The 23759-nt window shown below is 33.4% G+C and overlaps 1 protein-coding gene across 1 annotated transcript in view; it reads right to left on the bottom strand.

Annotated features, from left to right (window-relative positions):
- The window catches only part of LOC139519256 (trichohyalin-like), a 63077-nt gene extending 40833 nt beyond the window's left edge, over window positions 1-22244 (bottom strand). The window contains exons 1-4 of the mRNA XM_071311221.1: window positions 22108-22244; window positions 11600-11634; window positions 10328-10617; window positions 6230-9386 (exon numbers count right to left, since the gene is read on the bottom strand). Coding sequence (XP_071167322.1) covers window positions 6230-9386; window positions 10328-10617; window positions 11600-11634; window positions 22108-22142 — 3517 coding nt within the window. The 5' untranslated portion in view covers window positions 22143-22244. The remainder of the gene's footprint in view (window positions 1-6229; window positions 9387-10327; window positions 10618-11599; window positions 11635-22107) is intronic.
- Between the last annotated feature and the right edge of the window lie 1515 nt (window positions 22245-23759).

The following is a 23759-nucleotide window of genomic DNA, read 5'->3' as shown; positions in this document are numbered from 1 at the left end:
ATATCAAGACCATATCAAGACCACTATCGGCTATTTTTGTTGCCATACATTGTGATTGTGTCCATTTCAAGTAGCATTTTTATTGTTGCATTTTAATCAAAACGTGGTTTGCTTTCTTCTGCTTTAGTGAAACGTCCCTTCGAGCGGGCCGCCATTTTAGAAATTAGCAACCACTGCGACGGAATCGAAAACGGCGACGTCATAATACGGCCACGACAATATAGCGGCGCCGAGAGCGATGCGTATAAATAATAGTGTGATTTCCCTTTAACTGCTAGTAGTCTGTTGTTATTTATGTATTATTGTCATTTTGTTTATTTTCTTTGGTTACATCTTCTGACATCAGACTCGGACTTCTCTTGAACTGAATTTTAATGTGCGTATTGTTATGCGTTTACTTTTCTACATTGGTTACAGGTATAGGGGGAGGGTTGAGATCTCACAAACATGTTTAACCCCGCCGCATTTTTGCGCCTGTCCCAAGTCAGGAGCCTCTGGCCTTTGTTAGTCTTGTATTATTTTAATTTTAGTTTCTTGTGTACAATTTGGAAATTAGTATGGCGTTCATTATCACTGGACTAGTATATAATTGTTTAGGGGCCAGCTGAGGGACGCCTCCGGATGCGGGAATTTCTCGCTAAATTGAAGACCTGTTGGTGACCCTCTGCTGTTGTTTTTTATTTGGTCGGGTTGTTGTCTCTTTGACACATTCTCCATTTCCATTCTCAATTTTATTAGAAACGATTCAATCATACCATAAACTTATCTATAACAATGACGGTTCCATGAAATGTATGGAACTACGAAATTTAGATTCTTGCTTGATAAAAGATATGACTACACCTTAAGAGTTGTTTGTTGTACTGTAAAGATGGCTAAAATATCAAGAATCAATACATTCTGTATAATAGAAGCGGTAAAAGGTATAATTTTGTTTCAATTTTTATTGATATTTGTGCCTTTTTTGCAGACTTATCTCCATTTATCAATGCAAATCGCCATAGGAATTTTCAATCATAATTTTTTAACTTCCTCAAGTAAGATTTCATGGGACTTTTTTTCTGTGTATGATTAGGTAAAATGATATTTTAAAATTTTAAAATCTTCTGTTGGAATTACTTTAAGGTTAGGGTCAAATTTATGCTAGACTGACTGGACTAATAGTTTTTAAACGTAAACACATAACATTTTTAGCTATAAGAAATGTGTATAATCACTCGATAAAAAAGGACACACTCGAAAAAGCCCGGACTGTTCTCGAAAAAACCCGGACATGAAAAATCCAATTTAGTCTCAAAATGTCGTTTTCAATGCAATGACAATAGTTTTTGAAAAGTGTCGTATTTATAAGGATATATAGATTCCATGTATGCATTTCCGTCGACATTTGCATTGGTATTTGTAAGAAAATGGCTGTATACGGTATTTTGGAATAAAAACATTTTAAGGCTAAATTTAACTTTTTAAACGAAAAGCAATGTCAGAATGATACTATCTTTATATCTCAAATACTAGCATATCATGAATAACCTTGTATATCAAACGCAAGCTTCTTTATCACCTCTTGTTAGAAAAGAAGTCTATTTGTATACATTTTTGATCATATTCACTCGAAAAAAAGTGGTCACACTCGAAAAAGCCCGATCAAATCACTCGAAAAACCACGATCCTAGCCGGACACTATACCTACCGTGTGATATATAAAAAGGGAGTTCGGTAATACTATGAAAATTACATATCAATAGAAAGGAAAAAATATTTTTTATAGAAAAATCGTAGGATTGGTTTTAACTGCAGAATAAATTAAGCTTCAATTTCTTATTTTTGGTTTAAATTTAACGTTATGTCTATGTAATTTATGTTGTTTCCTTATCATTTTCAAATGTCTGTAACTCCGAAGTTAGATCGGTTACCCACTTAGATTTTTTCGATTTTTCATTATCGCTTTAAAAGTTATACGTGTATACAATTTCTTTCAAAAATCGCTGGACCAGCCATTGACGTACCGGTTACCTTAATCAGGTAAAAAATAGCCAACATGCAAATGTTCATCAAAATTTAAATACGGGATAAAAACTGTATCGTATGCCCTTAAGCTTTTGGCAGAAGTTCTATGTAACTCGAAGCGAACAAATAATGGTCCAGGGTCGTTCGTTTAATAGTTGTCACTCAGCTATTTACGTTTTTCTTGATACAAATCAGTCGATTAATTTCTACTTTGGTGCTAACACGTCTGATTTTTTTCGCTAAAATTTCCTTTCAATGCGCTAAAATGTCCTCCGCCGCATTTCAAAACCCTTTGGCGGGAGTAAAAAACGCAGTTTTGGGCGAGCTTTTAGGTAGCAATACACAGTTAGGAGTTTAGTTTCGCATTTTGGCCTCTGTGTATTTTTCAAATAGGAAAGTTATTGTGTAATAAAATTCATTTTTAGACAGATGAGTGCTAATTTTGCCTTTTAAAGATGGTTTATAAGTGCATCAAGATTATTTTTTACATGTTTTATGGGCTGTTTTCTGTTTTACAATCCGTATTTTCATAGCTAGACCGGCCATCGGTCCAGAAATTAATGTACTGTTTACAAACACTCTTTTTCTACGCGAAGTTTTTGACGCAATTTTATAAAAAAAAAATGACATATGATTTTCATTAGATTTGCTGAATGATATATCTACACAGTTTCAGAAAAGGTATTACTTTAAGGGGGTAGACCTTGGTTCAGGGAGATAACTCTTTAAATCAGTTAAGCGTTTATAAAAGTCAAGTTCATCAATGTATTTTAAGCATTTAGCTGAAACAGATTGAAAATAATCTATGTAACCTAGAAGCTTAGAATATATTTTTGAAAATGGTTGACACAAACGTACTGATGATTTTAAGAGTTATTTCCCTTAACCTAGATCTATCTCCTTAAGCGATTGAAATTCTACTTTAGGCAAATTTTGGGGAAATATGTGACATCTTAATTTCCCCCTTTTTTGCAATATTTTATAACAAATAAATGCAGATTGTTGCCATGGATACACCAAAATGAAATTATATTTTACCATTTTATATACTGGATATAAAATCTATGGAAGATTCTGATTACATACATATGCCCATATATGACACAAACAGTAAGCTTGTTATTTCAAGAAATCAATCAAAAGGGGATGGTAAAATTCATAAGGGCAATTTTAGTATTTTTTCCTAACTGTTTATTGCTACCTTAGATTACACTTTGAAGTATGGCCACCGGTATTCAACCAAATCAAGATGAAGGAAAACCAAATATAATGACCAGGACAAAATCAAGATTTTTCCAGTGATCAACAGTTTAAGCCTGACAACAATGAAAGAACACATTCTGTTCTTTCCATGTTGCGAGATTAATAATGACACAATACCACGTATCAAACTTAATATTGAGGTAAACAATGAAAAACGTGAAAATTCACGTAACCAATTTACACAGCATTAGACATCACAATTGTTATGGCAGCAAGGGACCAATGAATGAGCTCACACCTCAATTAGAAAGACCAGTTCAAATCCCAAGTCGTCATCAACAGTTAGAATTACCGACACTATCAACTATAACCTGTCAGAGAATACCTTCACCAGAAATGTTTAGGGAAGCAGTTTACTCTTTGCGAATACCAAAGTCATCATACTTTTCTACTACAAATTGAAATATGTACCATCTAAGACAATATTTAAATTATGGGGAATCACCGCAATTAATATTTATAGCGCAGCCGAAATCACAAAGCCTATATATTGTTATAAATGGGTATTGATAATAATCTCAAAGAAACAACACATTTTATATTTCTAAATTTTATTGGGATCAATATCTGAAAACCTGAAAAATAACGGTCTTAGATGATTTTCATACACTAAGACAACTTTAGCAAACTCAATTTGGGGAGATCAAATTGCATATTTTTATAATTAGTACCAGTTTTATCAGATATAACATAACATTTAACATAACGTCTATCAACTTATCAACTTGACATAGCGGTAAAATTCAACTGTCAGTGAACAGGCACTTCGATCACGATTTTCACGGGTCTACATTAAATTCACACCCTCAGGGGATAATGGGTTTGTAAAACATGTTTGTCATTACCTATTCATTCAGTCTCAGTGTTATTTGACACATCTTTTGGGTAGTTTTCCCTTAAATTCCATCGTGGCGAGTGCTTGTTTACATATATTGGAAGTTGCCATTCCAACGAATGGTCACTTCCGGGTAACGGTACTTCTTTATAAAGTTATAATAATACATAAATGTATTATTAAGATATGATTAAATTACTTGCTGGCCTTCCTTTTATTGTGTAGGATATTTAATAATAAGATATAATTACGTTAAGTACGTTTTTGTGAAGCGCCGTTAAGGAACTATTTTGTGATTTCAATGACGTCATATAGAAACGTAGGTGATAAAGCTAAGAGTATGTAATTTTAAGGTTTATATTTATTATGTCACTTATTTATTGGAATTAAAGGCAAACTTTTGCGATTTTATGGATTTATAACGACATTTTGGGACATGAGTCAGAGTTTTCCTTGGTATTTCAAAGTTATTGTAGATTTTCAGTTCTGTCAGTCGCGGATGTATTTCACCGTCAAGTATAAATACGGCGTCGCACTAGCACTCTGGCATATCGTATCTTGCTATCAAGCAGAGCAGAACAATAAACAAAACAACCCTTAAAGTCAACCAAGCTATTTAGGTACAGGATGTATTTCGATATAAAGTTATTTTATCTTAAGCTATGCGATAGCATTTCAAGTCTATATTTACAAAAATGTATCTTGTTACATCTTTTGAAATATTAAACTAAAAGCTTACATAAGGACGTCTAGGAACCAAATACCGTTTTTATAAATATTCCCGCTTAAGCAGGTCTTTAACAGGAAGTGGCTTCATATTTGAAAAGATGAGGAACCAGTTCAATATCTACAATTTCTAATAGCAGTTTTGGCAAATTATACAATTATTGAAGATGTAAAGATAGTACGATGTCCCACCACGTTGACAACTTTCTAATATCGTAATTTAATGAAATAAGTATATTTCATTCTCTCATTATATATTAAGTTACATCTGGGGTTCGGAAGGCCAGCATCTTACTATTCCAATTTATGATTATACTATATATATGTTATTGCTGATATTTGCATGCGTTATTTATTGAGATATATATATATATATATGCATACTGGACAAGAATAAAAGTCATTCTTTTACGCTGGATTCATCATTTTATATATGATTATGCTGGAGTCAACAAACTACATTCAAAACAAGACTAAGTGAAGGACCACTATCAATAATCAATCATGCGGAATTAAAAGTACACTCGACCCCTACTCGCCCGCCTGTAACAATATATATCCCTTTTTTACCCTTTCGAGCATCTTCTCGCCATTTTTTTCTCATATGACGTTACATAAAAAAGCGAGCTAACGCGTATTACTACATGTATAATTCTCGCGGCTTTATGCATAAACATCTTTCAAGTAAGAACAAATAATCTTTAAATCTTTTCCTGAATAGAGAGTTTCAATCCAAATCTTTTCGGTGTAATCAAACAGATATATCATGTTATGGAGGGGTATTTGCGAAAAATACCAGTCTTGGGACCGAATTTCCCTCGACTATCGGCTCGACAAATTTTACAGTCCCTTGGCTGGTATTTTTCGCAAATACCCTCCATAACATGATATATCTGTTCAAATTGCTGTCATGCTGCCAGAAATAGTCCTGAGAAAAATACAATGAAAACTTTCAAGTATGACCATATGTACGAAAATAATATGTCGAAAACAGGAAGTAAGAAACTGGGGAATACTTTGCTGAAAATAAGCAGATGTCGATTTTCTTCACAGATTGAAATTAAAGTTGTAAATGTATCCGATATTGGTCAAATCTATGTGCATCTTTTTGAAATAGCGTAAGTTACATGGATTGGTACAGATATATTTATTGTAAATAAAAAAGTTGATATTGTTATAAAAAATATGCGGAAAGGGTCGAGAACTCGATACTGATCACCCCTACCACAAAATAACCTAAATGCCCATACCTCTCCCTACCGAGTTTCTACCCTACCATCATATCTCAAATCTGTACAAGTTTCATTCCAATCTATCAAGGGAAACTGTATAACCCGCAACCCATTTTTCCATACAAAAAAACGAGGCCTTGACCTTCCTTTACAAAATATAATTTACCTTCCGTTTCTTTGATGAGTTCTTTTTCCAGATCTTCATTCAGTGTGTTTTTTGTCAAGTTGGCTGGTTTCGTTGGTTGTTTTGTCGTTTTGGTAGGTTGACTCGTATTTGTGGTTCGCTGTCTTGTCGTTATATTCGGTGTTGTTATGGGTTCGGTCTTTGTTCTCGTCTGTACAGTTGTACTTGGAACAGGTTCGGTTTTCAGCTGTTTCTGTTGTTTATGATTTTCTTCTTTAAATTTACGTATATTTTCTTTCTCTATAAGTTTGCGTTTACGTTCTTCCTCCTTAATTTTTCGTTTTTCCTTTTCAATTTCACGCTTACGTGCTTCCTCCTGAACTTTACGTTCTTGGTGTTTACCTTCTTCCTCTTTGAGTTTACGTTTACGTGCTTCCTCCTGAACTTTACGTTCTTGTTGTCTACGTTTGTCCTCTTTAAGTTTACGATTACGTGCTTCCTCTTGGACTTTACGTTCTTGTTGTCTACGTTCTTCTTCTTTAAGTTTGCGTTTACGTTCTTCCTCTTTAAGTTTATGTTGTTTAAGTTTTTCTTCTCTAAGTTTACGTTCACGTTCTTTCTTAATAAGTTGACGTTTACGTTCTTCCTCTATTTGTTTACGTTTTTTCTCTTCAATTTTGCGTTTACGTTCTTCTTCCTCCTTATGTTTACGTTTACGTTCTTCTTCCTCCTTGATTTTACGTTTACGTACTTCTTCTTCTTTGAGTTTACGTTTACGTTCTTCCTCTCTAAGTTTGCGTTTACGTTCTTCCTCTTCAATTTTACGTTTTTCCTCTTTGAGTTTACGTTCTTTTTCCTCCTTAAGTTTACGTTTACGTTCTTCCTCTATTTTTTTACGAGCTTCCTCTTCAATTTTACGTTTTTCCTCCTTTAGTTTACGTTCTTTTTCCTCCTTAAGTTTACGTTTACGTTCTTCTTCCTCCTTGAGTTTACGTTCTTCCTCTTCAATTTTACGTTTTTCCTCTTTGAGTTTACGTTCTTTTTCCTCCTTAAGTTTACGTTTACGTTCTTCCTCTATTTTTTTACGAGCCTCCTCTTCAATTTTACGTTTTTCCGCCTGAAGTTTACGTTTACGTTCTTCCTCTTGAAGTTTACGTTTACGTTCTTCCTCCTGAAGTTTACGTTTACGTTCTTCCTCTCTTTGTTTTTTTTCTTGTCGTCTTATTTCTTCCTCCTTCAGTTTACGTTTACGTTCTTCCTCTCTTTGTTTACGTTTTTCCTCTTCAATTTTACGTTTTTCCTCAAGTTTACGTTTACGTTCTTCCTCCTGGAGTTTACGTTTACGTTCTTCCTCTCTTTGTTTTTTTAGTTGTCGTCTTACTTCTTCCTCTTTCAGTTTACGTTTACGTTCTTCTTCTATTATTTTACGTTTTTCCTCTTCAAGTTTACGTTTACGTTCTTCCTCGAGTTTACGTTTATGTTCTTCTTCTCGAAGCTTGCGTTTACGTTCTTCCTCTATTATTTTACGTTTACGTTGTTCCTCGAGTTTACGTTTACGTTCTTCTTCTCTAAGTTTACGTTTCCGTTCTTCCTCTATTATTCTACGTTTTTCCTCTTCAAGTTTACGTTTACGTTCTTCCTCGAGTTTACGTTTACGTTCTTCTTCTCGAAGCTTGCGTTTACGTTCTTCCTCTATTATTTTACGTTTACGTTGTTCCTCGAGTTTACGTTTACGTTCTTCTTCTCTAAGTTTACGTTTCCGTTCTTCCTCTATTATTCTACGTTTTTCCTTTTCAATTTTACGTTTACGTGCTTCCTCCTTAAGTTTACGTTTACGTTCTTCCTCAATAAGTTTACGTTTAATCTCTTCCTCTCTACGTTTAATTTCCTGTTCTCTTCGTTTTTTCTCTTCAATTTTACGTTTAACTGCCTCTTTTCGCTGTATACGTGCGTCTTCTCTAAGTTTACGTATTTTCTCTTCAAGCTTGCGTTTACCTTCTACCACTCTAAGTTTACGTGAACGTTTTGCTGCTTCCTCCTCCTCTTCAAGTTTACGTTTAAGGATTTGCTCCTTATTTCTTAGGGATGTTTCTTCCTTCTTAAGTCTTTGTACTTGTGTTTTAAGACATCTTCTATACGCACGAAATACACCAGTGAAGCACCGTCCCCTTGCTCTCCTAATGGCACATTTATATCGATTTCTTCGTTTGTCTTTTTTACATTTAAATTTTAGTCTTTTAAGTATAAGTTTATGTGTTCGTTGTTTACGTTTATATTCTTCCTGTCTTAGTTTACTTTTACGTTCTTCCTCTCTAAGTGCTTCTTTTTGTATTTTATATTCTTCTTCTCTAAGTTTACGTATTTGCTCTTCAATTTTAAGCCCCTTATCTTCGTTTTTTTCTACAGTTGTCATGTTTTGTTTGGTTTTAATAGGCTTGTCAGCATCTGATTGTCTCTTTTGGTCAGTGCTTTTTTTGTGTAATTGATCAGGAACGAATTCATTATTTATAAGACTTGTCAAATCGTCATTGCTAGGTCGATCATCAATTCGGTCTCTTTTGTGCTGACGCTTATCGTAATATCGGAATGGAAGATAACGGTAGTCCTTACTTTGTGTATTTTTATTTTCATTAGGAAATGTTGTGTTTTTTGGATAGCTACTAGTAGGTCCAGAATCTGTATATTTTCTATCCTCAAAAGGTTTATCATCAGTATACGATGTATGACCATAAATAGGGCGTAAAGTATCAAGGTGCATTGTACGGTCAATATCCATATTTGGAGGACCATGGTAGTATTGATTCCTACGAAACTTTTGGTTTCGATGCATGTAGGGAGATGTGTAGTCCTTTGACCTCCTCCTATTGATATGGTCAGCCGGAGTGTGGAAGAGGTATTTCAACTTCTTTGAAAGGCGAATATTAGCTTCTCTGTTTCTTATAATAGACTCTTTAGGATTTTCGATGTTTTTCTTCGGAGTTCTAATGAGCCGAGAATCTAAATTAGTTGTTGTTGCGTTCGCCTTCATGAAAGGAGCATCCATATATTCAGGTTCGCAGAGTATCAATTTGAGTTTAAAAAACGGAACACCCTCCCATAATTGAGGGTATAATCGAAGACTCAAGGTTGTAATTGGGTTCGCTAGATCAATTTTGGTAATGGTATCTGGCTGCGCTAGATTGCCAAGCGATTTAAATACCTGAAATTAAAATTGCTTTGCTGTAATTAAATCTAAAATTTGAAAAATATATATGTTTTTGACATTTAATTGTATGTGCTTTCTATACAAACATGCCCCCTTGTTGAATGAAATCAATCTGTAATGAAACTTTTAACAATGCTTACTACCACAAAACTCAGACCAAGTACAGATGTGGGAAGCGTAACTGTTACAAAAAACTTAAGGACTTTTCTTTATTTATCAGTAAAATACCGATTTGAAAAAAAAGTATTTTTCAAATGGTTTTTCTTGGTCTTGAAGATCAGCATCTATCCATGAAGGTTAGCTTTATCATGTAAATAAATTGTAATCACACACTGTCGGTATATGTTAACTGTAAAAGTCCATCAGACTCTATAGAAAAATACTGAAAATGAAACTTATAACGAATGCTTAGATAAAGTACAAATTTGGGTAGGGTCACTGTTACATTTTCTAAAGTTCATACATACAATTAATTATTAAAAAGCTTCTACCGTTTAATGAAATTCTATAAAGGTTAAACTTTGACGAAGTTATGAATGTACAACAAACTCTAACCCAAGGATAAATTTAAATGATAAATGATAAAAAAAAACTATGTCCATTTAAAGATATATAATATTAAAATAAATATTTCTAAAATTAAAGTCTATACTGTTTTTTAGTCACATACAACCTTCTGTCAATATTTCATGAAACTCAATGATTGTTCGATAATGCTATTGATATCTACGCAAACGTTAATCACAAAAATGGACCTAAATTAAATTCTAGACGCTGACGACGGAATCTAGGATTTTGATGTCTCGCTTTCGCGATATAATTTAAAATGTCACAGGCTCGACAAAAAGGGCATTAATTCATATATATGTATACAACTTAATCCTAAGATTTTAATGCGCGAGGATTTTGTTTTGTTATCAGAATTAAAGACATACCTCAGTTCCACTTTTGGAATTGTTAATAAAAACCCAGTCACTCGAACGAGTGAGGCATTTGATTTTGTATTCAGTCACCAATCCTCGTCTCTCATTTCCAGTTCCAAGTAACATGCCATCTTTACCCGAAATCTGCCAACCCAATACAACTGTCGGCTTCTTAAAAGGTATATGTCTGTATACATATTCATTCTTTTCTCTCAAATCAATCTGACCTTTTTCTAGATTGTCTTCAATTCCTGTCACTGTTTGCATGTAGGGACGCAAACATATTGTTTTCTCTCTAACGTCTAAATATTAAGAATAGTTTTTGTCATATTTTGAATAACAAGCCTATAATGAAAGTTTGCATAACAGAAATACAAAGGATATTGGTATCCGTATGTATCCATGAGACAAAATCAGTACATATAAATAAGAAGATGTGGTATGAGACTGAGTGCAAATAAGACAACTCTCGATCCAAGTCACAGTGTATAAAAAATTATCAACACGGAGCCTTGGCTGACAACGATTAACAAGCTGTAGGAGGCCAAAAAAATATCATAGATAAACAATTCACACAGTAAACTTGAACCAACGGTCTTATCTATATAAAAAAACGAGAAATGGGAAACATCTATGAATCACATCAACAAACCACAGTCACTGAACAACAGACGCCAGGCTTAGGACAGATGCATAAAAATTGCAACGATGTTCAATCGTTTTAATTTTAACCTAAACCGAGAAAGTAGTATTACATTACAACACATAAAGACACACTATAAAATATCAATTGAAATGGCTTAACTCGATCAAAAAACATTTAAAACATAAATCGAGCTAATACGTTTGATCTTTGACACAATCTAAATGCCATTTTAAACGTAGGTGCCCATATAGACGTTACAGATAGTAATACAAAGGATGTAGGAAGAGAGTTTTAAAATAAGACATCTCTTACCTAGGATAACATTTCGTAAAGCAGGTTAATTTGGCTATTTCATATTTAAGCTGGAAAAACGTATGGTAACCCTATCTTTTCTTTTGATATTGTTATATTCGTAGTGGGTCAGTAAAGCAAATCATGTTTATAACTTATAAACCTCATCCAAAGTCAATATTTGCATTATGTTAATTAAGATAAAATAAATGGCAATATTTTTAATTTACACATCTTCAGTTCTAAATCGCAATCTTGAGTCATAAACTCCGAGATATTGCTTTTTTTAAAACAAGTATCAGTTTCTCGAATATAATAACATAATAAGTTAATTACAAGTGACATACCTTGTGAATATACACGAAAAACAATCAGTGGTGATCTAAAAAGATAAAACATATATTAGGCGTAGACCTTATGATAGAAAATATATTATGTGGGAGTTCTAAAAAGATTAAAAAAAATATGTGGTGAATTAAAAAGATATCACAGAAAAAACGAAACTGTACAAAGAAATAAAAAATTATTCATGAAAACGTAAAATGTTACTATAATAAAAGATCATAGTTGTACAAAAACATCGATATGAGACAAGAATATCGATCCCCTCTACCAATATTGATATTCATCCGGATTTATTTTAGCCTAAACAAATTAAGCAAGTTGTGTCCCTTAGACTGTTAAACGTTCGGTTTTCGTTTGAGTCGAAATATTGATCAATATTGTCTGGTCCGTGAGTCGAATTTAAGAGGGGATAAAGAGCCCGAGTCCAATTTTGTGGGAAACTTTTGATCGATTCTATAGGAAGTCACTGAAGCATGACTTGAGCGGGGCCCTCTTAGGCAGTGCATACCCACCCCCTTTTCTGGATCAGCTAGCTGACTTCGCGAGAACGACAGTCGACTTGGGCTGATATTGGTGTCTCGGGATGATACGACATATGATACGGATTTTGCCATGTATTATTCTCTATTTATCACACACCTACTATTTTTTTTTTTAGTTTAAGCTCCGTTTTAGTTTATGGAAGCTTCTAATCTTCAATTTTTTTTTCTCTCAAAATTCGTTCGTAATGATTGGTCATTCGGGCGTGGCGCAATTTATTGAAATTTATCACTACATAATAAGCATATAAATGCCGTATTACCCTCGACCAATATCATCCCTCGGGCCTAAAGGCCCTCTGGCTGATATTGGTATCTCGGGATGATACAGCATATGATACGGATTTTGCCATGATATGAAAATAATGGAATAGAATTTCGCTGGGTTCAATCACTAATAGAAGTGAAATAATGAATACTTGTTCATTTTTTATCAGTTAAGGTGGTACCCAACACTTTCACTTAAATTAATTTGGCTCGTTTAATAAGTTTCATAAATATTTGTCAAAGTATTTACTTTGAGACTTTAATAAAAATATATATATTTTTTTTTTAACTAACCGTTTTGTCAGAAAAATTACGCTGGTTATATAGCAATTTGACAAACACCAATTTTGATCATTGAGAAGCTTAATATTCCTTTTACAACACAACTTTACAGAGTTATCTCCCTGTAGTGTTGGGTACGACCTTAATTTGGTTCAATTTTGTCAACTTATGGTGAGAAATATCGGTGATGAATTATTCACTTGCAAGTAATTTGACCTCCTTGAATCCGCATTCATGTGACCATTAACTTAACCCAAAAGATATAGATTGGTTACGCATGCAAGTCGTGTTCAGCCATAAAAGACCAAACAGCTAGCCTATTGTTTATGCACACCAACTAACACAACTTTGTAGTGATAACAACGTCATATAGATTTTATGTGACATTAAAGCTCTAGCAATGAAAAACACGTCAAATTATAACTTCTTATTTCGCGTTTTTTCCTGGATTCCAACATGCTTTACGCTAAAAAATGCGTCCTCCGTCGCATCGCGTTTATGTCTAGTGGAAATTAAACACAAATGGACACACACGATACTACACTATCTGTAACCTCCGTTCTAATAAAAATAATAAAATATAGATTATACAGGTAAAAAGTTATTTTTTTTCAACCTATTACATGAAATCAACTATACCTATAAAAATCCAACTGCACGATATCACTAAGCTATTCATTTTTATGTTTATGCTTATATCATGTTATGTGGCTATCGGCAGTATTCGGAGGTCATCTCGATTACGTTAGCTGATTGGATCAGAGGCGGATTTAGAGGGGGTCTTTCCTCCTTTTCTGTGAAAAAATTGGTTGATTATATAGGAAATCACTGTAGCATGACCGGAGCGGGTCCCTTCATTGGCAGTCAGTGGGCCCCCACTTATGAAAAATTCTGGATTAGCCACTGTGGATGGCGTCTAGACTAAAGTACACCCGAAATTCTTATATATACTAGAACACACCCGTGATATCGCGGGTCCGTCACTGAATTAAAGTATATAACTATGCGTAAGCCTTATTTTAGTATTGGTATTGTCGTCTGATAAAGTCGTGCCGATTATAAGATACACAGTTTTCTCTGCTTTCAAATCTTTCTGTTTGAACCCGTCGACCTGGAACTTTTCAATTATTGGTAATATTCAGGTCCTGGAATTGAGTATTTTTTAATCAACAGCATTGTCCAATAAAGTTCAAATCTTTGATTCGCTGTTTTGCGTCATGCCCGCTAACAAATTGAAAACTGTACCTATACGCCTTAGTCCAAATGTTTAGTATTCGTATTGTTATCTTAGAAACTTTACTAATAAAAAAAACTAGAATAGGGAACAATTTGACAATGATTGAATTTAGTTGTGTCGACTTTGTGATTATGACCCGTGTATATAGTAAAATCAAATACACCATTTGGTGGTGCGCCTGTTAGATGCGGAACGTACAGATAAGGTAATGGGTAACAGGTGAATATACTTTTGGTGTCGGTACCGGATTCGACCCGGAACTTGTTATTTATTGGCAATATTAATTACAAATGTATGTGGAAAACAAAAGGGTCTGGAGTGGTGTAATTTTTAGTATCAACTTTACTAAATACTATTTCTAGGCATATCAATAAATACTAAAATACCATATATAGCCGATAGCCCAGCAATACTGGTGGACCCCATATTTTATTAATATAAATATAATAGATATACACAATATACATGAAGCATAAGTATCAATGCACTCTAAATAAACTTTCATACGGAATTCTTTAGAAAAACGAGTAAATTGTGTTCAAAAATATGGGCTCTGTCATAAACGATCCCGCCGGTCAGGAAAAACCAATCAAAACGAGTTACCTCGGTTCGAACTCCATTTAAACTGCAGTCAAAAGACTACCTTTTAAATAAAGTGGAAAATTTTGGAAACCTGTGTCCAAACCCAAATGCTCGGAAGACCGTCTCGAGAGGTACACTTGGACTGTGTATAACTGAATAAATATACTATAAAGAATAAATAATAAATCAAGTTACTTTATAAAGCCCTACTAAATACAAATTAGAATAACAATTCAATTGAAAATGAAATTTATTTCACTGTTGTCCAGTCTGATGCTTGGCTAGAAGTGACCAACAAGGGAAAATATTCCCGCTAAATATCAGTATCACGTGATACATGTATGTATATACGTGTACATAAGAAGTACCCATATAAATAGTATTCACTAGTACCGTTATTACAATAATTTCCCACTATACTATCGAACCGTTGGAAATTATAAATCTACACAATTGTCCTATATTAGCTATTCTTTGATATGCCGTTTTTACCTGATGTCGGCTGATAAATTGGACCTCGTAATTTTAGTATTATAAATATTATCGTACACATTCATTCATGTTAACTGTTTATTTTAGACTTATTATAATTTGGATAAACGTTTTAGCATGTTATAAATTATAAAAAGTTGAGAATTTGAGTCAAATCAGTGAACATGAATTTGACAGTAAGTGCCCCTATAAGAATATGGGCATAGTGCAACTATATATATAGGGGGAAATCTCAAATATGTTTTCAAGCTTTTTTTTATTATGTCACCTTCTGTAGAAACGATAATAAAAGCATTCTCAAAATCCAGAAAAGTTTATAACTTTCTGAAACTTAAAATGCATTTAAAAAAAATTGTCTATTTTTTAGCAGGTGCTGCGGTGTGATGTAATTTTGTCAATATAGACTAAATTAGAAGATTTCAATTTTGTCAAAATAAGCTAATTTTAAAATAAGAAGGACTCTTTACTTGCATTATTTAAATGAGGACAGCCTAGATTGCTCCCGGGCTTTCGTAAAACTCGAACATCGGTTTTGTTTTATTTCTCCACATTTAAAATTTAAAACACTTTGACAATAGTCTATGTTTTCCACGAATTTGACAAGAAGTGAATAACTGTGACATATTCAATAGTCCATTTTCATGTTACCGAGTTTTGACTCCGGAATTTATATTTTTTCAACAGATTACCTTCCCAACTGTGGTAGGTGGTAATAATTAAATTCAAGATTTTCAACAATACAATTTTGAGGGAAAGTTAACTGTTTATGCTTTCTATTAAACATGACTAAATCATCGGAAAACAGTAAATCCCCCCCCCCCCCCCCCCCCCCCCAAAAAAAAAAATCAATCGTACCGATCATATATTTGATTTCACTTCTTTCGATCGATCGTAATTGACCGAGTACCAGAATGTTCTACCACAGAGTAGGTAACCTGTCGAATAATTGTAGAACCCAGCCGGAGCCAAAAGCCAATAAAATGAAAAAAGGTCTATAATTGCTCATTTTTTAAAACTTTTTTGACGACGCATGTGATGTTTCCCTACGCTTTCCTTTATTCACTTCGTTCTTAATTTATTGATATAAATTTAATTTTGGGTGTAATATATGTCTTCTGATAGACTGTTTTTTGTCTATCAGCTCATATACATAATTTTGCCATGATACCATGAATTCATCAACGAATTCTCATAGTTTTCTCCTTCAAAGCGGAACTGACAATAAAATTGTAAGGGATGACTGGAAAAGTTTGTCTGGCTATTCGAAATAACCTTAAAAATGTGGTTGACACGTTTCAACAAACCTCTACGCTTGTTATTCAGTGTGACGCAACGTCAGATATTGCTACCATTTAGTGTAATAGAAAAATAACGTTAAATTAGAAACATGCACTATCAAGTTTTCCTGCTTTCCTTGTTGGTTAATTCAAAGTTTAACACATAAGTAGAAATGCCGAGAGATTCCGCTCCAATATGATTTTATAATTTACCTTGGATATTAAATTTTACTCAGCCCTAGTAACTAATTTTTATGTGTCTTTTGGAGAATATTGCTGCATTATATAAACGACCCGAGTATGATTTTATTCAAGCAGTGGAACAAGAGACATATATATATATATATATAATTTATTAGAGTATGTTACAAAGCAAAGACATTTACAATTAAATAACATACTCTAATAAATTATATATATATATATATATGTCTCTTGTTCCACTGCTTCTTTTTGAATAATTGATAGGTCTTTCCTTCCATATTGTTTTAAATAAACTATCATAAATATTGATTGATTAATTGATTGATTGATTGGTTGGTTTGTTTATTACTTAAACACTTGGGATAGGGTCTCTTGAAACAAGCAAGAAAAATGAGACCTTGGACCCCGTATTAAACACACGAGACGGAAACATGCATGTATGCAATGATTGATTAGTTTGCTGATTGATTGATTGAATGAATGGTTGGTTGGTTTATCAATTAAACACGTGGGATAGGGTCTCTTATAACAGGCGAAAAAGAAACAAATGTGATCTTGGACCCCATATTAAACACATGAGACGAAAACGCACTGATTGATTGGTTGATTTATTGATTGATTAATTAAACACGTTGATTAGAGTCTCTTGAAACAAGCGAAAAATAAACATGAGATCTTGGACCCCGTATTAAACACATGAAACGGAAACATGCATTGATTAATTAATTGATTGATTAATTGATTGATTGATTGATTGATTGGTTGGTTGGTTGGTTGGTTGGTTGGTTGGTTGAACACGTTAGATAGAGTCTCTTGAAACAAGTGAAAAAGAAACAAATGAGATCTTGGACCCCATATTAAACACATGAGACGGTAACATGCACTTGAATGATTGATTGGTTGGTTGGAATTCAAACACACATAAAACTCTTTAAATAGTGCCAAAATCATATAATTTGTCTCTTATTACATGACCTTGACCTTTGACCTTCGGTAAGGTCATTGCTCCACAATGTCATTGCAAAAGACCCTATGGGTCAAGGACCTTTTGTTTAAGTTTTGCCTAATAATGGCTTTTTATAAACCATCAATGGGGGTTATGTCCTTACATAATGATAATTCTTATATGATTTGCATATCTATAAATACTTGAATCGGATTGGTCAATTAGAATTTTTCTCTCAGTTTACACTTCGATAAACCATGTTTCCGAAACTACTTTTGTAATCTATTCATGCGCGATACACAAGCTTGCAGTGATCCCGGGATTTTCAGCAAATTGAGATTTAAAAACAATTGCATAACAGTTGTGACTATTCTAGTGCATATATTACAAAAAAATAAATAATTTTAATGCACTAAAGCTTCGAAAATGTATAAAAATAGAATTTAATAAAATTCCGCGAAATTTAATGAAGGATTTGGCAGATTTACGTCATGACAAAACACGACGTCATACGAATGGAAATTTTCAAGGGAAAGATGATTTCGTTACGTGTACGCTTCAAATTCGAATAACATTTAATTAAAATGAAGTTTATGAGGTAGGTGCTATTTCATTTAAGATTCCGTTGTATTTATCGGACATTTATGGTTTTTTAAAAATCAAGATGGCGGCGTACTCCTTAGTTACGACTTGCCATTGTGCTTTTGATGGTGAATATGTATAGTAGTCATCAACAAATAAAATGTATATTAAATATCACAAATGTTTGGCTGAAGAATTATAAGGATTAAACACATTTTTTCTAGAGGTTATTGATGTGTAAACCGGGGCTCTTAGTCACAAACTCAACATAAAAGTCCTTAGTCCTTATGACTTTTATTATTATTATTATTTATTATTATTACAAGGCATTTTTATAGCGCATTATATAAAAATACAATTACTCTAAGCGCTTTACATGTTAAAACAAAAATACACAAGTTCGTACATACACGAAATTACAAAGTTAAAAATATACCGAAATATGTATAAAGCATACATCAAATCAACTATAAAAAGTTATGACTACAGCAACTTGGTAAAAAATTACTTAAAAGAATTATTAATGAATAAGTAAAAATTTTAATAACTAAATATTTCTAAAACTTGCTGAATTTTGTATTTAAAAATAAGTTACTAAAATATTCCGGCTTGTAAAAAATAAAATAAAAATACAAATGTTATATCGAAATATACAGAAAGTCATAAAATCAGAATAAAATGTACAAAATATTAACTAGAGGCTCTAAAGAGCCTGTGTCGCTCACCTTGGTCTATGTGAATATTAAACAAAGGAAGCAGATGGATTCATGACAAAATTGTGTTTTGGTGATGGTGATGTGTTTGTACATCTTACTTTACTGAACATTCTTGCTACTTACAATTATCTCTATCTATAATGAACTTGGCCCAGTAGTTTCAGTGGAAAATGTTAGTTAAAATTTACAAATTTTATGAAAATTGTTAAAAATTGACTATAAAGGACAATAACTCCTTAAGGGTCAATTGACCATTTCCGTCATGTTGACTTATTTGTAAATCTTACTTTGCTTAACATTATTGATGTTTACAGTTTATCTCTATCTATAATAATATTCAAGATAATAACCAAAAACAGCAAAATTTCCTTAAAATTACCAATTCAGGGGCAGCAACCCAACAACAGGTTGTCAGATTCATCTGAAAATTTCAGGGCAGATAGATGTTGACCTGATAAACAATTTTACCCCATGTCAGATTTGCTCTGAATGCTTTGGTTTTTGAGTGATAAGCCAAAAACTGCATTTTACCCCTATGTTCTATTTTTAGCCATGGCGGCCATCTTGGTTGGTTGACCAGGTCACCGGACACAATTTTTTAACTAGATACACCAATGATGATTGTGGTCAAGTTTGGTTTAATTTGGCCAAGTAGTTTCAGAGGAGAAGATTTTTGTAAAAGATGACTAAGATTTACGTAAAATGGTTAAAAATTGACTATAAAGGGCAATAACTCCTAAAGGGGTCAACAGACCATTTTGGTCATGTTGACTTATTTGTAGATCTTACTTTACTGAACATTTTTGCTGTGTACAGTTTATCTCTATCTATGATAATATTCAAGATAATAACCAAAAACAGCAAAATTTCCTTAAAATTACCAATTCAGGGGCAGCAACCTATCAACGGGTTGTCCGATTCATCTCAAAATTTCAGGGCAGATAGATCTTGACCTGATTAACAATTTTACCCCAGTCAGATTTGCTCTAAATGCTTTGGTTTTTGAGTTATAAGCCAAAAACTGCATTTTACCCCTATGTTCTATTTTTAGCCATGGCGGCCATCTTGGTTGGTTGGCCGGGTCACCGGACACAATTTTTAAACTAGATACCCTAATAATGATTGTGGCCAAGTTTGGTAAAAATTGGCCCAGTAGTTTCAGAGGAGAAGATTTTTGTAAAAGTTAACGACGGACGACGACGACGACGGACGACGGACGACGGACGACGGACGACGGACGACGGACGCCGGACGCCAAGTGATGAGAATAGCTCACTTGGCCCTTTGGGCCAGGTGAGCTAAAAATCAACATCAGTCAAATACAACCAATCACAGTTCCAGGTCGTAACTTATGAGCGATCCACAAATGCAACTTTGAATAGATGCGTCTTCAGTCCTTTCCTTAAACAGTTCTAGCGATTGTTCATTTCGAAGATTTGTTGGAAGGCTATTCCACAGAGTTCAGGCCGCCACATCGAACCTCCGTTCACCATACATTTTGGTCCGTGCATTTTTTGGCATTTCAATTAAAGAAGCATTTTCAGATCGCAACGATCGTGCTGGTTTGTAAAAATGTATTAGTTCACTGAGATACGCAGGTGCAAGTCCATGCAAGGCTTTGAATGCGTAAAGCAACAGTTTGTACTGGCATCGGAATTTGAATGGTAGCCAATGAAGAGTCATAAGTGTTGGTGTTATATGTTCAAACTTCTTTTTGCGGGTCACTAGTCTGGCAGCTGTGTTCTGAACACGTTGAAGTTTGGATAGACTTGAGGCATTCACACCATACATCAAAGCATTACCGTAATCAAGTCGCGACGTAACAAGAGAGCATACAAGAGTTTTGCAAGCGTCCTCCGTTAAATTCAGTTTGTAAGTTAATCGCCCCGGTTTACACATCAATAACCTCTAGAAAAAATGTGTTTAATCCTATAGTAAAACCAATACAGTCATAATGTAACAAAGTTGTCCCTTGAAGTACCAAGCATTTTTCACTACTTAAATTTTCTGTATTTATAACCATTCAAGAATTATAAGGAAATCAAAGACATATAAAAATCTACAATATGACCATGACCTTTGACCTTGACCTATATTTTCAAGTTATGGTCCGATAATCTCAAATCAAAAGACCCGAGGTCTTTACAACTAACGGTTCATGAGATTGTTATGGATATGTCCTATGAATATGTCGCGTAACAAAGTTGTCCCTTGAAGTACCAAGCATTTTTCACTACTTAAATTTTCTGTATTAATAACCATTCAAGAATTATAAGGAAATCAAAGACATATAAAAATCTACAATATGACCATGACCTTTGACCTTGAACTATATTTTCAAGTTATGGTCCGATAATCTCAAATCAAAAGACCCGAGGTCTTTACAACTAACGGTTCATGAGATTGTTATGCGTATTAAAAAGTAAAATATTCAAGGGGAAATAACTCCTATAATAAGTCACTGCATCGCTTCCGTTAAAATTATTTGAAGTTGTGACATTTGGCAAGGAACATTTAAAAGAAAAAAAAAAGCATGTGCCGCTTAGTCTTATAGTTTATGAGGAGTAGCGATAACAGTGTTTTTTGTAATTGGGGAGATAACTCCTATAAGGTAAATGGTAAATCATGGTTCTTCTATTACAAGGTAGAGTATATACCCCTGATTATGATACATGGTATTAAAGATCCTTTGAATATGTCGCGTACTTTTTTTTATTTTGGACTTTGAAAACGGACGAGGAAAAGTAATAATAATAAACAAACGAAATACAGTAAGGTCTTTCCATTAAGAAAGGAAAGACCTTAATTAATCATATACGAACAACACGAGTATAATGATTTACACAGAGACAGTCAATTAAGACGGGATCACGACGAAAAGTTCAACCATTTAAATATGTTCTTTACAGTTTGGAGATAGTTTATGTACTACTAGCAGCAGTTGCGGTTCTGTAACAATTTACAAGAATTGTAAATAAAATTTACACACATGAAGTTGCATTGATTGACGAATAACTGTAAAAATTCTTGTCAACTTTAACGGTAATGTTTGATGCATGACGATAAAATGTACACATTCTTTTAGACGATAAAATAATCGACTGATTTTGACGCATCATGTTTATTTTTCCAAAAATGACGCTAACGATAATTATTTGAAACCTTTGACGAAACACGATAAGGATATTTTGACGAATCACGGTAACATTTTAACCAATGAGACGCTAACGGTAACTATATTAAATGACCGTTAAAACGTCTGACGGTAAAAGGCATTACTACCCTCATATATATAATGGCGTAAGTACATCTAAAGCTTGTTTCAAGGAGTCTATGTTCTTTAAGGTAAGCTATTTTTAACCAATAATTATCTTACAACTACTTACATCAGCAAAATTGAATATATAATACTACAATACATTTCTATAACAAAACATGTCTTCGCTGTCAAAAGTTGTTTTTTTACACCGGAAATAAATAGAACGTGACGTTTGGTTAACTTTCATTACAGTTGATACCGCGAAAGGACGTTATATCAAATTGTAAAAAGACGGCGTCATTGATACCGCGAAGCGACGTTGTAAAAAGACGGCGTCAGTCTGGTAGTAATGGGAAATGTAAATGTCGGTATGGAACTTATTTTGCGCCCGTTTTTTCACCATATAATTCTGCTTTTTTGTGGAGCTTTCTAACCAACCAAATAACCACATATTTGCATTTTTCTATAAAAGTTACGCACGGTATTGCGTCGAGAGACGTAACATGTATAATTGACAAATTTGACGCCATATACTAACTTTGACATTTTGTTATCAAGAGCGGAGTACCTCCTCGATAGACTTTTATCAAATAAATACCATAAGCTGAAGCAATGTTTCAAAGTTTATCATGTATAAGGCAATTAATTACGTAAGGATAGTTTTTATTTTCTGATCTGTGATTAATTAAAAAAAATGCAAATTTTTCCAATTTTATTTTGGATAGAATACATACATGTAGCAACCTTTGAAAAAAATCTTGCTTCCGGAGGGACACATGAGAAGATAAATTTAGCCTGAACATTGTTTTGACAAATTGAACATAAAAATCGGTCATATAATAATTCAGCAATATTTTTTTTATAATGATTTTAGTTGAAATGATTTTTTTTTTAGATTGAACTCAATTTTGTCCAATATCTGTGAGAGTTTTCAGACTATTTCTCGATCTTTTTAGCACTAATAGTTTAATTTTACAAATACGTATTTTTATAGTTGTTTAAAATTTATAAGACCTGTGTAACTCGGATTCTAATCGGTTTATAATCTATAAAGGTGTTTTAGATTTACGTGAAAACTTTTGTCCATAACAAATTATCCCTCGGCCCATTCCCCCTTTCCCCCGTGTCTATAAAGGGTTTATTCCTTATGAGGGCCCTCATGGGGTTTTTGATTATGTGATTACTTGGCCGTTTTTTTAATGATTATTTGATTATTAAGCCAAATATTTCATGATTATTTGATTACCTAGGACTGTATTTTTAGTTTATGATTATTTGATTACTAAAGATAAGCAAATATTTAATGATTATGTGATTATATTGGCAAAAAAATGGTGATTATGTGATTACTAGGACCCCCCCCCCCCCCCCATGAGGGGCCTCCCTTATGTGTGTATGTTTTTCTAATCTGAGTGTTATTTTGATTCAGCAGACAATTTTGGAATGAACATTTCCCGGCATCATTTTAACTGCCTAAACAGTTCGTAAATAATGTGTATTTGTATAAAAAGACGCAACTGTACAGAAACGTCAAAACGACACCCTTGGACATAATGGCTAGACATAGGGAATACTTTCCGAAAAAAAATGTAAGATCATAATGTGAGTGAAAACACCCGACCCATTTAACCATTTGTATGAACTTATAGTTTGTATCTTATAAATATGTTAGTTTTGTATTATAAATGCACATTTAGTATTTATACATGTTTCACCTAAGGAATGGACGAACAAAATAACGTTTGGACATAGTGGCTAGACATTCGATTTTTAAAAAAT

Source organism: Mytilus edulis, chromosome 4 (genome assembly GCF_963676685.1).
Source record: "Mytilus edulis chromosome 4, xbMytEdul2.2, whole genome shotgun sequence".
Taxonomy (NCBI): Eukaryota; Metazoa; Mollusca; class Bivalvia; order Mytilida; family Mytilidae; genus Mytilus; species Mytilus edulis.
The sequence above is the reverse complement of the archived record's forward strand: the minus strand, read 5'-3'. Positions and strand labels throughout refer to the sequence as shown.